Source organism: Balaenoptera physalus (assembly GCF_965194825.1).
Source record: "Balaenoptera physalus genome assembly, chromosome: 17".
NCBI lineage: Eukaryota > Metazoa > Chordata > Mammalia > Artiodactyla > Balaenopteridae > Balaenoptera > Balaenoptera physalus.
The window spans coordinates 84,871,923-84,887,459 of record NC_138895.1 but is presented as its reverse complement, the minus strand read 5'-3'; the positions used below and the strand labels follow the sequence as shown (position 1 = coordinate 84,887,459).

General features: G+C 51.6%; 1 protein-coding gene across 4 annotated transcripts; it reads left to right on the top strand.

The window, feature by feature from the left end:
* Positions 1-4,936: 4,936 nt before the first annotated feature.
* On the top strand, positions 4,937-15,471 carry ZNF707 (zinc finger protein 707). Of its 4 annotated transcripts, none has more exons than XM_082433922.1 (5): positions 4,937-5,371; positions 5,783-5,909; positions 6,316-6,429; positions 8,734-8,775; positions 10,928-15,471. In XM_082433922.1, exons 1-5 carry the CDS (start codon positions 5,339-5,341, stop codon positions 11,677-11,679), a joined length of 1,068 nt encoding a protein of 355 aa, XP_082290048.1. In that variant the 5' UTR covers positions 4,937-5,338; the 3' UTR covers positions 11,680-15,471. The 4 variants fall into 4 exon arrangements, with proteins under 4 accessions (XP_082290048.1, XP_082290047.1, XP_082290046.1 ...); XM_082433921.1 differs by having other exon boundaries at positions 5,747-5,909; positions 6,319-6,429; XM_082433920.1 differs by having other exon boundaries at positions 5,747-5,909.
* The last annotated feature ends 66 nt before the right edge of the window (positions 15,472-15,537 follow it).

Sequence of the window (15,537 nt, the reverse complement as noted above, 5' to 3'; positions counted from 1 at the left end):
GACAGGCCCTAGAATAGCTTAAAAATTCTTGAAAAAGAAGAATAAAATGGGAGGACCACCACCTGATATTAAGACCTACAATATTGCTGCTGTAATCAGGACAGTGTGGCATTGGTGGGGGGATAGACACCTAGGGCTATGGATCAGAATAAAGAACCAGGCACAGATCCCACACAAATATACCCAGCGGACTTTTGACAAAGGTACAAAAGCAATTCAATGGAGACTTCAGTTAATAATAACGTATCAATGTCGGCTCATCAATTGTTAAAAAAAAAAAAAAGCCAAACTTGGATTTTTTTGTTGTTAAATTTTCATCAACATTATTAATAAGCAACAGTCCCTCTCAAATACCTGTGGGTGGCGCAAAGTCAAGAGAAATTTCATTTTCTACTCAAGACCAAGATTTGCTCTTTATTTGAGAAACTTACGTTGTTTTGCTTAACTTTTTAGGTTCTTCTAGAATCTAAATTAAATCTACTTTCTTTAAAGCACTTAGCATTCCCATCACATATCCAAGGGCAGTTACAAGGTCGTATGTGTTGTGTTTTTCCAAGATGTTTCATCTTTGGGCAGATCCAGAAAATCTTGCATATAATCTTTTGATTGTTCCAGAGAATGTCATCATGATCAGCACAATTGAGGTCAGGTCTCCCAGTGACATGACACATAACACAAAAAAATGCTTCTAGATTTTTGGCCAAAATTCTGACTTCTACACAGCTTTACCTTCTCTAACCACGTGAGTGCCAGTAGCACCTACTTGCCCTTGGTAATTTTTTAAATCAATGCCTAAAATGGTAAGTTTCTTTTTTTCAGTCCTTTCCTTAAGTCAAATGAGTGTTTCATCTAGACCTACCTATATACAAATTCAAGAGAAGTGTGAATTAATATTACAAAATGTTTCTCAGCCACTATTGCAAGTACTGCATTAATTCCTGAGTACTGCTGGAATCATAGATTGGAACGGGAAGAAAAGCAAGAAAGATCTGACCCATTAGTTAATTTATCGTTTTTCGTACCTAAGTGCCTCCACTGCTCAACTTCCCCTGCACAACCCACAGATCTTTGTGGTCTTCAAAAAATTCTCTTAAGAGGGGACTTCCTTGGTGGTCCAGTGGGTAAGACTCCATGCTCCTAACGCAGGGGGCCCAGGTTCAGTCCTGCATGCCACAACTGAGAAGTCCACATGCTGCAACTAAAGGTCACGCATGCCGCAGCTAAGACCCGGCACAGCCAAAATAAATAAATAAATATATTAAAAAAAATTCTCTTAAGGGGATGAAAAGGCAAGCTGCAGACTGGGAGAAAATATTTGCAAATCACATATCTGACAAAGTATTTGTATCTGGAATATATGAAGAATTCTCTAAACTTAACAGTAAGAAAACAAATAATTCAATTAGAAAATGGATAAAAGATTTGAACACACACTTCACCAAAATATATATATACAGATGGCAAATAAGCACATTAAAAGATATTCAACATCATTAGCCATAAAGCAAAATGCACGTTAAACCCATAATGAAGTATCTATCAGAATGGCTAAAATTAAATAAAAATAGTGACAACACTAAATGCTGGTAAGGGAGTGGATCACTCCTACGTTGCTGGTGGGAACATAAAAAAGAACTCTGGAAAAGAGTTCAGCAGTTTCTTGTAAAGTTAATCATATACTTGCCACATGACCCAGCAATTGCATTAATTGGGTATTTATCCTACAAAAATAAAAAAGGTATGTTCACACAAAAGCCTGCACCTGAATGTTCACAGCAGCTTTATTCACAACTGCCAACTGTCCTTCAACAGGTGAATGAACAAACAAACCCAGGTCCATCCACAGCGTGGGAAACAACTCTGCAACCAATAGGAACAAACTTTTGATGCAACGTGGGCGGATTACAGGGCATTATACTGAGTGGAAAAGCCAGTCTCAAAACGCTGCATACTGTATGGTTCCAGTTATACGACACTCTTGCGTTGACGACATCATAGTGATGGAGACTCAGGGTGGTTCCCCGGAGTTAGAGTTGTGGGGAGGTGTGACCATACAGAAGTACCATAAGGGTGTTTCTTTGTGGTGATGGAGCAGGGCTGTGTCCTGATTGTGGTGGTGGTTACAAGAATCCATACATGTGACAAAATTTCAAAAAACTATACACCCCCTCCCAAAATAAAGAGTGCGTGCAAAACTGATGAAATCGGTTAAGGTCTGTACATGAGTTAATACCATCCTCAATTTCCTGGTTTTGACAATGTAAGACGTTTTTATTGGGAAAAGCTGAATGAAAAGAACATGGGACTTCTCTGTAGTATTTTGCAAATTCTTGTGAGTCTAAAATTATTTCAAAATAAAAAGTTGAAGTTAAAAAAACAAAACATAAGTTATAGTTAATGAGTATAAAGACGTACAATAAAAAATTATATAGGACTTCCCTGGTGGCGCAGTGGTTAAGTATCCACCTGCCAGTTCAGGGGACACGGGTTCAATCCCTGGTCCGGGAAGATCCCACATGCCACGGAGCAACTAAGCCCATGCGCCACAACTACTGAGCCTGTGCGCCACAACCTCTGAAGCCCGCGTGCCTACTAGAGCCCATGCTCTGCAACAAGAGAAGCCACTGCAATGAGAAGCCCACACACCAGAACGAAGAGCAGCCCCCGCTCACCACAACGAGAGAAAGCCTGCACGCAGCAACAAAGACCCACTCAGCCAAAAATAAAATAAAATAAATAAAATTTTAAAAATTATATAAATGAAAAATGTCAATATTTAATTATGACTATTTTTAAAAATACATTTGAAAAAATTGTACAGTGACCACTCACGTACCCAGTATCCCGTTTCTACTGTTACTGTCTTGCTATATTTCTTTATCATGCATTTATTCATCTGCCTATCTATTCTGTCTACCCATTCATCTTATTTTTTGGTGCATTTCAAAGTAAGTTGCAGACATTAGTACAATTCACTCCTAAATAGTTCAGCACGCAAATCACTAACTAGAGTTCAATATAATTAGAGGAGACATTTTTAGGTAAAATTTATACAGTGAAATGCACATGTCTTACGTGTACCCTTGCGTGAACTTTGACATACGCAGACCCTTGTGTTACTCAAACCCCGATGTACATAAGGAGCATCGCCATCACCCCAGAAAATTCCCTCAAGGCTCTGCCCAGCCGATGCCCCCCGAATCCTAAAGACACAAACACTGCTCTCATTATCTTCACCATAGATTGGTTTTCCCTGCTCTTGAGATTTAAAGCTGAAATGTTGAAATTTAATTTTTTGAAAATTTAATTTTCATTAAATATGTTTATAAAAATAAAACATTTGCAATTCGAGGATTCAGTGTCCGTCTAGTTGCCAAGGTAAAAAATCAGTATCAGGCTGAGTGCATGCAATGTCTAAACCTACAAATGTACATGCTTATGAGGAACATGAATTCCTTGATAATGCAAAATGTACAAATATTGTGAATACTACAGGAATTTGTGAGGATCTCTGAAGCCACGAATTGCAGCATGAAGATGTAACAGTCTGCATTCTTAGACCTTTGAGTGCTGGCAGCTTTTAAGCCTCACCTCCCCTCTTCCCTTTGCCCCACATCTGGGCAAGCGGATGGGAACGCCTAGGTGCCCCCTCCAAGTCCCTGCCTGCAAGTGGGAACCCTCAACCTGGCTCACCCCCTAACCATGATCAAACCCCAATCTAGTCTTCTTTGCCTGCTTTCTCAAGCCATTTTCAGAGGGCTGCCTTGCTGTCCCCAGAAAAGCCTCCTTATGTAAGTAGTAAATCTTTTCATACCTTCTTGGTGTGTGTGTGGCATCGTAAGTCCACATCACAAACACATTTTTTGTGGGGTCTATTCTGTTCCTGCAGCGTGATTGCTACAGAAGAGAAGCAAGAGTAGGGATGGTCCTCACTACTACCAACTGCCGCTTCCTTATGCTGGATCAGTTGCGTGCCAAGGATTTAACTAACTCATCTGTATTTCCTCTCACCTAAGCAGCACCTCCGCTGCTCCAATCCTCCTTGTACCTGGAAGCAGTACTTTTCCAACACCAGCTGGTCACAACAATAAACCTTCCTGGTATCTGGACCAATCGCTTTTTTTTTTTAAAGACAGAGCTGTGGGACTTCCCTGGTGGCGCAGTGGTTAAGAATCCGCCTACCAATGCAGGGGACACGGGTTCACATGCCGCAGAACGACTAAACCCGCGCGCCACAACTTACTGAGCCTGTGCTCTATAGTCCTCAAGCCACGACTACTGAGCCCGTGAGCCACAATGACTGAAGCCCGCGCACCTAGAGCCCATGCTGGGCAACAAGGAGAAGCCACCGCAATGAGAAGTCCCCGCACCGAAACGAAGAGTAGCCCCTGCTCGCCGCAACTAGAGAAAGCCCGTGTGCAGCAACGAAGACCCAATGCAGCCAAAAATAAATAGATTAATTTATTAAAAAAAAAAAAAAAAGACAGAGCTGTGTCAGCGCCAAGCCCAGATCCTGGGAGACACAGGTGCCCGTGTGTGTGACTATCAGGCCTTCCGAAGTCGCAGCCCAGGGCGGCACCCGCCAGGCGGTGGAGGGGATGCGGACTGTCCTAGGAACAGGAGGGTCCGGAACAGGTTCCTAAGTCTGCCTTAGAGTCTCAAGTTGATTCCCAAGTTCATTCAGATCCACGGAACCAGAACTCCCTCGGCAAAGGCCCGAAACCTGTGCCTTCCACAAGCGTCCCAGGTGACCCAGCGCAAGTAACCGAAGGAGGCGGGCCCTGGGCGCGCACGCGCGGAGGTGCTGCAGGGGGCGGTGCCTGTGGAGCAAACCGGGAGGAGGAAGGGGGCCTGAAGGAGGCGGGGCCTGAGAATCTGTCCGAGGGCGGGGCGGGGCGGGCCTGCAGAGACAAAGAGGGGGAGGAGCCGGGCGGGGACCGTCCCGCCCACCGTGCGCGGGCTGGGGCGGCCCGGTTCGGGGTTTGGGCTTCGGCGGTGAGTCCGGCGCGGCGCCGCTCTGACCCCGCTGAACCGCGGAGCCCGGGAGCTGTAGCCTCGCCCCAGGCAGGCCGGGCGGAGTGGTGGGTGGGCTTTTTCCGCTTGCCCGCGCGGCGCCCACCCAGCTCCCCTGCTTTATTATGGATTGACCCGCGCGCCCGGGTCCTCAAGTCAAAGCAGAGCGTCGGCGTCCCCGGGAGGCCCCCGTCCCGGCCAGCCTCGTAGCTGACGCCGCTGAAGGGCCGGGGCTGGGTCCGGACCCCCCGGGCCCGCCACCCTCCCCTGCCGGCTCTCCTCTCCGCAGCCCTCTGCCCTCTCCTCGGAGGGACCGGGAGCCGGCATGGCGGGCAGCTCCCCGGCCGCCGGGCCCCAGGTGAGCGCGCCTGCCCCCCGGACCTGGGCTCCTTGCCCCCCGGAAGATCTTTCCGCGGAGCCCGCCGCACCCGGGACCCTGAGTCCCAGGTCCTCTCCAGGACGAGGGGACTCACTGGGGCGTCCCTCGCCCCTCCCCCTTTTTCCCCCGGGGCCTCCCAGGGGCTGGGAGGGACACTCAGCAAGGAAGCCGGTAGGGAGCAGGTTGGGGGAGGGAGGGTGGAGAGAAATAGGGGCAGCTGGACAGGTGGGGTTGAGGGTTGTCATTAGGGATCCCCTGGCAGGCAGGGTACCTGGGACGGGGTCCAGGGGTCCCACACGCCTGCTAGTGAGCCATCTGCCTCCCCCACCTTGAATTCCCCCACCCCGTCCTGAGGTGGTGACCCCACGGGCAGCACCAGTGTTGTTTCAGGGCCTGCTGACCTTTGGGGACGTGGCTGTGCACTTCACCCAGGAAGAAGGGGCACGTCTGGACCCGGGGCAGAGGGCCCTGTATAGAGACGTGATGCTGGAGACATACAGGAACCTGGCCTCCCTGGGTGAGGGGTCTCAGCCCCACGCCTTCCCTCCTCCCCACCCCCAGCCCCCACTCAGAGCCCAGGTGGGATCCCAGAGGGGCCAGGCTGGCTGTGACCCCAGGACCAGAGCCAGGAGCTTCTGCTCCCAGGCCCAGGGGGCAGCTGGGCTTTCTGGACCGATCCCCGGGGCAGGGCCTTTCCCAGCACTTTGCTGCTGGGTGACGGGAGTGTCCACTTCTCTCACAGCTGTGGACCTCGGCTGAGCCCCCGTCCCTGCCCTGCTCCCCGTGCCCCTCGACCTCCTGGGGAGACCCCCCGTTTCCAGGCCTGCATCCTGGGTCCAGCTAAACCCCAGTCCCAGGCTACCCCTGGGGCGGGAAGCCAAGGGTGCCGCAGCGCTTCAGTTCACCCGTTTCCTCTCGGGCAGGAGTTCCAGGATCCAAACCAGATCTGATCTCCCAGCTGGAGCAAGGAAAGGAGCCCTGGGGCTCGGACCTGCTGGGGGCCCAGGAAGGAGAGACCGCGGGAGACCCCAGCACAGGTGAATGAGGGATGCCGCGGGCCTCAGGTTGTTCAGTATATACGCTCAGTACACACAGCCAGTGTCATGAACGGTCAGACAGAAGGACAGTCACATGGTCGTCCCCGTGGGACGAGCTATCAGTCAGAACCCTCAATTGCAAGGAACCGAAAACCCAACCCAACCGGCCAAAGTTGCGGGGAGGCTCTTGGCTCAAGTCCTGAAAGTTGGGGGTGGGGTTGGTTCTCTGCGCTGTGGGTCTCAGGCGCCAAATGATGCCGTTGGCACAGGGGTGAAAGCCAGAATATTTAAGGTTGGTTGGGTCAGACATCCAGCCTCCAAGAACGGCTGCTGGCCACGTGTGGTAGTGGCCCGCTGGTGACCATCGCACCGTCAGGACATGTCTGTCCACCTGCCTTTAAACAGAAACTTCTGTTCTCTATTTCTCGCGGCAACGCTTCCGACACCAAATGTAGGGGGTTCCTCACACCAACCAGTCTCCACCGCTCTGCACATCAACTGGGTGTCCTACAATTTAGTTCTGACACTGACCACCCGGAGTTAGCGTAGACCCTGCCCGTGAAGGGCTCAGTCCCACAAGACCGCCCCCACTTCAGGTGCCAATCACAAGGCCAGGCTGGCACCTGTGCTTCTGATTGACCAGCTGTAGATTGGAGGTTCCCACGACCCCATCCTTGGGCTTGATTAATACTCTAGAACAGCTCAGAACTCAAGGAAACACTGTACTTAACAGTTACTGGTGAGTTACCAGTTTATTATAAAGGACACAACTCAGGAACAGCCCAGTGGAAGAGAGGCACAGGGCAAGGTCTGGGGAAGGGGTGCAGAGCTCCCACACCTTCTCTAGGCGTGCTCACTCCCCAGCACCTCCACGTGGTCACCAACCCAGAAGCTCTCCGAACCCCTTTGCGTAGGGTTGTTATGGAGGCTCCACTGCATGCGTGCGATTGATCAAATCACTGGCCACTGGGGATTGAACTCAGTCACTAGCCCTTCTCCCCTCCTGGGAGGTCGGGGGGTAGGACAGAAAGTGTTTCAGGTTTTGCAGGCCACGCAGCCTCTGTCGCACAGCCAAAGGTTCTAGTAAGCGGAAGCAAAAGTGCTGCATGTGGGTCCCGGGACAGATGGCCCTGGTTCCTTGTACACCTGCCGTTGGTTGAGTGCCTGTGCACCCCAGGGAGGGCCACAGCTGGTTCCTCAGCAGAACCTTGCCATGTTGCATCAGGCTGCTGCCTCTAGTGGTGCATATATGGGAGGACCAGTGTGTTTGGAGGCCCTGTACCTCCTGTTTTCTCTCCTTTGCCACAAAATGGATCCCTTGATCTAAAGCTATGAGCTGTGGCTCCGACGTCCAGAAACCCGGGGTGGGCCCTAGAAGCAGGGTGCTGGCAAAGGTGCTTCAGGCAGACCTGTGTCTGGAGTAGGTATCAGTGTTGGTCGGGACCAGCCACTGTCTCCTCCAGGATGGAAGGTCCTGTGTGATTAACTTGCCCACAAGCACTGGTCAGTCTCCTGCAGGTTTCACATTGAGGATTCGGCCTTTGCTGCTGACAGGTCACCCGTTCAGTGGGGACAGCAGCTAGAGGGGCCTCCACAAGAGGGAACTATGTATGTCCCCTCCCTGCACTGGGGTTCCTCTTCCCATGGGCTCACCTGTTCAAGCTCCGGTGACCAAGGACAGAGGCTAGCTGATACCCACAGGACAGGCCGTCCTGTCCCCTGGTCCCTCAGTGCCTTCCCCACAATGGGTCTGTACACCGTCCATCGCACACCTCTCCCCAGGTGTGACCTTGCCCTGGGATTCACCTGCATCCTCACCTCGGAGCTGGTGAGCAGGCACCCTGCCCTGAGCTCTGCCCCTGGGAGATTGCCCCACCCCTGGCCAGGTTTGGAGCCCGCCCAGGCAGGTAGTGGGACCTGGACCACCTGGTTGTTGGGGTCCCAGGGAGGCCCCGGGGACAAGCTGAGACAGCTGCTGGTGTCAAAGAGATGAGTGACGTGAGGACCCGGGCCCTCACTCCGATGACTAATTGTGTCTTCTGGACCTGCCAGGCCTGTTTAGATGCATCTGCCTGTAACCTGTCTGCTGGTGGCCTCTCTGACCACATGGTCATTTTCTGTCCCTTGTCCGGTCTCTGCAGAGCCCAGCGGCACATCACACACCACTTTTGAAATGGCAAGTGTGTCCTTGCCTGGAATCTAAGGGCTCTGCGTGGCACAGCTGGCCAGGGACTCCACGCAGGGCCCCGTGGCTCCCGTCCCCGCGCAGCCGGGACCTGAGGCAGAGCCCTGGCTTTTTTCCAGGCCCTGCTCTACACTGGCAGCCTCTGGGTCACTCAGCGACAGGTAGGGGCAGTCTCCCCCGTGTGGCGTGTGCTGCTCTCCCGGAGGGAGGAGGGCGAGGTCACCTGGGCCTCTCGCCATAGACTCGACGTGGCCCTGGCCCTTTGTAGGTTCTGCCCCACCCTCTGCCGTGCAGGCGTCTTTCTAGGGTATCCGGAGCACGTAACACTTCAGTGCGTTCACTGCATCCAGTTGGCATGAGGTCATCAACACAGTGACCGCCGGCCCGCTGTGGATGAACACATTTGCCAAATTGAGAGCCCCTTCCCGAGTGCAAGGGGCTGCTGCTCTGGCCAGCACAGGCACCGCGTCTGGCCCAGCAGCTGAAGCCAAGCCTACACTTGGGCAAGCTCCCGGTGGTTCCCAGCAGCAGGCATGAGCCGTCGGGTGGTTCATGGGCCACACGGGTGGACCGAATGGGGCTGTGGTGGGGCCTCCGTCCCTGCATCCCTCCGCTCTGAGGTGGCCGTGTGCGCACAGCCCAGCTGCTGGTTGAGGACCTTGGCCGGGGCTGGGGGCAGTTTCTGGGGCTTCCACTTGGCCCTTCCCAACGTAATAGCTCTTACTCCTCAGGTCAGGAGACTATGAGAGGGTTCTCCCCGCTGCTAAGTGCGTCCATCCCGATGAGGCCCTGCAAGTGGGTCCGTGACTTGGTTCCCCACCCCTTTTGTCACGCAGCTTCCATATGCCCAACTCTCACGGGGCCCTGTTTTCAGTGTCGGCTCAAATCCTGCATCCAGCAGCCTTCCGGGTGTGGGCATCCCTCTTTTCCCAGCGTTCAGCTCTTTGGGGAGGAGAGTATCTATTGTGCTAACTTGCAGGAGGTTTGTCTCAAGGGCACCCAGCCTCCCCTTCGTCAGCGGGCCCCAGGTCTGAGCACTGCCCAGATCTGGGTGAGGGATTGGGCTCTCCAGCATGGCGGCTGATCTTAGCCTTCCCCTCCCCACCTCTTGGCCTTTTCTGGTGCTACAAGTCAAGCAGCAGCCCGGCCAGCTGCTCACTGTCTGGCACACCGTGATCGATTACCCATCGCCGAGTGTCCCCCACCCCGGGCCCCGGGGTGCTGCTCCTCACCTCTCCGGGCCTTAATCTCCACCAAGGCGACGGGCCAGCCTGTGTCTTCAGAGGCCTTGGTGTTTGGCCTTATGGCTAAGCGTGTGCCCCGCAGTCAGCAGAGCCACCGCGGGGAGCTGAGGCTCCACGACGGCTACGGGGGCCTCTGGCTCTTGGCCTCCCCTGGGGGTGGCTGCGTGAGCCTGTCATCCTCAGTGCCGTCCAGGACATTTACAAAGGACAGGCGACCCCATGGGCCTCCCAAAGACCACTGCCCCCCATGGCTAGAGGGCAAGAACAACCACGTAATGCTGCGCTCCCCTCCTGCGGCCCTGTCTCCAGCTCCCGCCGCGAAGGCCCTGGCCTCCTGATGCTGCGCCGGCTTTCCCAGCCCAGCCCTGCACTAGAGGCGTGTGGGCCTCCGAGCAGCGGGGCCTGGTCGCAGTGCCCCCCCAAGTACCAGTCATTGTAGTTTGGGTCGCCCTGAGCACAGAGCCTGAGAGTTTGGGGTATAGGTGGTGTATTTGGAAGCAGGCGAGAGGGAGCAGGAAGAGAGACAGGAGACTGAAGTCAGTATAGAGTCGCCACTGCAAGTGTGTGGAGCTCGATAGCTCCAGGACCGTGACCGCTGAGAGGCTGCAGGAGGCGTCTGGGATTGTCCATCAGAGTGAGGGAGATGGGACACTTGTCCTCTGTTCCCACCCCCGGGGCGGTACCTGTCACACAGCGTGGGCTGGCAGCACAGAGCTCTGGAGAAGGACTGAGGTGCGCCTGTGCCCCAGAGGACGCTGGCAGCCAGAGCTCTGCAGAGCTGTCTGCTGCAGCGAGGCCGACATCCGAGAGAGGCAGGGGGCCTGGCGTAGTGTGCTGGCAGCATCAGCTACAAGCTTCCACTAAAAAAAGGTGGGGAGGAAACGGGACATAGGAGGGGAAGGTCCGTGGAGGAGGTGAGCACATGAGCACAGCCAGTGAACCTGGGGTCACCTGTGAGACACCCCACGGAGAGGGCCGGCGCGTGGAGCCTGTGCTCCCGGGCACGGAGGGGGCCCCAGGTGGACCTTCTCAAACAGAGTAACACATAGGCCCTTTCTCTTCGTTTCAGATTCCAGCTGGGGGTCTTTGCGTAAGCAGGTGACTGCGAGGGCGAAAATGACTCAAGCCTCAGAGCCTCCAGAAGCATCTGGAAGCTTCTCAGGGGGTGGGCCTCCAACACTGGTCTGCAGAGAAGCCGCCGGGCGCGAGGGCAGGCTAGGGAGCCTTGAGAACTTCCTTTTCCAGGAGAGACAACCACACAGAACCTACTGGACCATCTCCAAAGCAGAAGGTGCCCAGAAAGGAGGTAAGTGGGGACCCGAACTTTTCCGCAGCCCGCGCCCCGGGACCCGTGAGAGAAACACGAAACGGCAGCGAGCCCACACGTGCGAAACGTGCGCCAAGAGCTTCCGGTACCTCTCGCGCCTGGTGAGACACCGGGCCACGCACAGCGGCGAGAAGCCGCACGCGTGCGGGGAGTGCGGCCGCGCGTTCAGCCAGCGCTCGCACCTGGCGCAGCACCGCAGCGCGCACGCGGGCCAGAAGCCACACACCTGCGGACAGTGCGGCCGCGCGTTCACGCGGCTCTCCACGCTGCACCGCCACCAGCGCGTCCACAGCGGCGAGAAGCCCTTCGGGTGCCAGTGGTGCGGGAAGCCCTTCAGTTACAGCACCCTCCTCGCCCAGCACCAGCGGATCCACACCCGAGAGAGGCCGTTCCGGTGCGCGAGGTGCGGGAAGAGCTTCATCTGGAAGTCCAGCTTTCGGAACCACCAGAAATCACACCTGTGCAGCGAGGCACCGTGGACCTCTGTAAGCTAAGCTCTGGAAGCAGCCGCTGGAGGGGCGAGCTTGGGACTCGCTGCTACTCCAAGGAGCGCCTCGAAAGGATGTCCCCGGGCACGTGGAGCAAGCAGTGCCAGAGCGACACCAGCACGAGGGACCGGATTGTTTCTCCACCCGCGATCAACTTGTGCATTTCGGGTCCTTACCACGACCGGGGGCTGGCCCAGACCTGCCTGCCCCGGCGGGCACCACCCGGTAGCCTGCTGGATTCTGTGTGGCTGTGGCACTTCTTGGACAAATTGATGGTTTGAAAGTCACTATTTTCAAGTGCATCCAGATTTTATTTTTAAAACTTAAAACGTAGGTCTTTGTCTCTATTTGCATCATAGGTGGGTTCTAAACGCCTTTGAAATCCAGATAGGCTACAGAGCTTTTGGATAATCTTTCATCACACAGCAGCCCTGAGCACCTGGCGAAGGGCATGGGTAGGTCACATAACTCTAGTCATCATTTGGTTCTGGCTTGTTTTCGGATGCTGATTTGTTGCAGGAGGATGTGATCCACCTAGGGCAGCTCAGCCCTTGCGCTGTTGGCACTGTAGCTTTCCTCACTCAGCTTCACTTTCCTGTATGCTCACTCTTTGCTTGTGTCAGGCCATATGAAACACTGAGTGTGCATGTCATTTGAACTGTTCTTTTTTTCCAGCCAGTTCTTCCATACAGAATAGGTTTGCATAGTATGAATGTTTTCTATACAATAATAACATTAAAAACTATTAAAACACATGGTGGAAATATGAGACAACAGGTATAAAAGAAGCCACTGGTCATGAAACACAGAAGAGCCATAGGAAAGTTATTTTGCAAACGCTGCCCAAGCATCAGGGGGCAGGGGGGGAGGCTGTGCCCTTGTGTCCTGTGACCACCCACTGAATTCTTGTCATTCCCGGATACATCATACCACCACTTACAGGCTGAGCGTCACCATGTCTAATGAAACTCCAGCCATTTTTCTACAGACATATTCAATAACTTAATTACAGAAGCAATACATGATCATTTGAGGAAATATACAAATATATAGATATAAAATAAAGTAAAATATGGGACTTCCCTGGCGGTCCAGTGGTTAAGACTCCGTGCTTCCACTGTAGGGGAATCTCCAATCCCTGGTTGGGGAACCAAGATCCCACATGCCATGCAGTGTGGCCTAAATTAATTAATTAATTAATTAATTAAATTAAGTAAAATATAACAGGAAGTTTTATTTTGACTCATATTGGTGCTGTAGGAACCCAGTAAACTGACAATGAAAAGGGGGGATTTGGGTGTTGCCCACAGTGTTTCACCCAAACTATGTAGATTCAAAGCTGTAACAGAAGAAAACTTTCCTGAACTAAAGGAATATCTGATTTCAATACTGAAAGACCTGATTGTGCACTAAGAAAAAAACAGAGAACACAAAGTCTAATGAAATTACTGAACCGCAAAGATAAAATACTATACAAACATCCAGGAAAAAGAAGTAGATCACCAACACAGGAAAAAAATCAGTTTGCCCCAGACTTTAATTAACAAAGACTGTAGCTCTTTCCATATTTATTTCCTTAATGTGTCGTAGTCATATTTTATTTAATTAATTAATTAATTTATTTATTTTGGCCGCGTGTGGGGCATGCAGGATCTTAGTTCCTGGTGCCCCCTGCAGTGGAAACTTTGAGTCTTAACCACTGGACCACCAGAGAAGTCCTACAGTCATATTTTAAAGCTTATTTCCTTTCTCTTCCGTTTACCTCTTTCCTACTAGTGTGTGATAACAATAGTTAAATTCAAATTAAGTTCATAAGATGCAAAAAATATGATGGAATCTTGCCAGAAATAAAGGAGACGACATGGCTCCGAAACACTAGGTGAAACAGGATGCAATTAATGAACCAGACACTGGATTATCTTCCTTTGGGGAGGGGGAGGGAGTAGTTTCAGAGCTATGTAATAATTGCATTATGTTGGAATGGTTTGAGAGGAAGTTTTGAAATTGCTTTTTGAGAAAATGTGCTTATGTGGATATCAGGCTTTCAAGGGGTGGATTGTAATGAACATCTCTTGTTTCAGCCCATGCCACATCCATCCCCTCCTCATTTCTTTTTGTAAGAGCACCTCACCTTTGGTTTGCAACACTTCCTAGGATCTGTTGTAGGAAGTCACAGTGGTGGTCTCAGTCTGGGTGCACCCCCTCCCGTGGCCACTGGTCAACCCGGGAGGAAGCTAAGGCAATCAGACCCTCCCCTCCAGTCCATCACTGAAGGAGATGGTGTGTATATATCTCATGTCATCTGTGAATAGTGATAGATTTACTTCTTTCCAATTTGGATGCCTTTTCTTTTTCTTGCCCAGTTACTCTGGCTAGAAATTCCAGTACAATGTTGAACAGAAGTGGCAAAAATGGAAATTCTTGTCTAATTTCTTACCTTAGGGGGAAAGCTTTCAGTCTTTCATTCATTGAGTATGATGTTAGCTGTGGGTTTTTCATAAATGCCCTTTATTAAGTTCAGGAGGTTCTCTTCTATTCCTAGTTTGTTGAGTGTTCTTGTCATGAAAGGGTGTTAGATGTTGTCAAATGCTTTATCTGCATCAGCTGCGATGATCATGTATTTCTTTCTTTGTCCTTTTTTTTTTAAACAATTACAAGGCGTTGTTTTATTTTATTTTTTTATTATTATTTATTTTAAAATTTTTTGGCTGCGTTGGGTCTTCGTTGCTGCACGTGGGCTTTTCTCTGGTTGCGGCGAGCGGGGGCTACTCTTCGTTGTGGTGCGTGGGCTTCTCATTGCAGTGGCTTCTCCTGTTGCAGAGCAAGGGCTCTAGGCACACGGGCTTCAGTAGTTGTGGCACGCGGGCTCAGTAGTTGTGGCTCACGGGATTAGTTGCTCCGCGACATGTGGGATCTTCCCGGACCAGGGCTCGAACCCGTGTCCCCTGCATTGGCAGGCGGATTCTTCACCACTGCGCCACCAGGGAAGCCCTCTTTGTCCTTTTAATGTGGTATATTACGTTGATTTTTTAATTTGAATATGGAACCATCCCTTGCATTGCAGAAATAAATCCCACTTAGTCATGGTGTATAATCCTTTTACTATGCTGCTGGATTCAGTTTACAATTGTTTTTATTCCAGCTCTTTACCTCCCTTGGTGAAAACTCCACTCACCGTACTTACAGTGACCTAGTTAGAAACCCAGGCATATAGATATAGATATAGATATAGATATAGATATAGATTTATCTCAAGGAATTGATTTACGTGACTGTGGGGCTGGCAGGTCTGAAGTCTGTAGGACAGGCTGGCAGGCTAGTGCTCACAGGCAGCTCATGCTCCAGTCAGTCTTGAGGCAGAATTTCCTCTCCTTCAGTGAAACCTGTTTTGCCCTTAAGGCTTTTCAGCTGAATGGATGACACCCTGATTAAGGAGAAAGTCTCGTTTTCTTAAAGTCACCTGATTGAAGATGTTACCATCTACAAAATCTCTTCACTGGCAACACCTGGATTTGTGTTTGATTGAATCACTGGGTGCTACAGCCTGGCCAAGCTGACACCTAACACCAACCATCACACCAGGAGTCATTCCTAACTTCCTCCCCATAACTTGCATAGCCAGTGAAGCATGAGTCCCGTTAATTCTACCACCTCGATGTTGCTTAAGTCAGTAAACTTCTTTTGAGTTCTCATTACCTGAACTACAGCAGTGGCCCCTAAGTGGTCTCCTGCTTTTAATAATCTCCTGAAACGTGTTTGTCTTTTTAATGTATTTATTAAAGTATATTTTATATACTGTCCCTTCAGTGTCCCGAATATAGTAACAGAGTTGCAGTTGTTTCTCACAAATGCACAGTGTTTGCC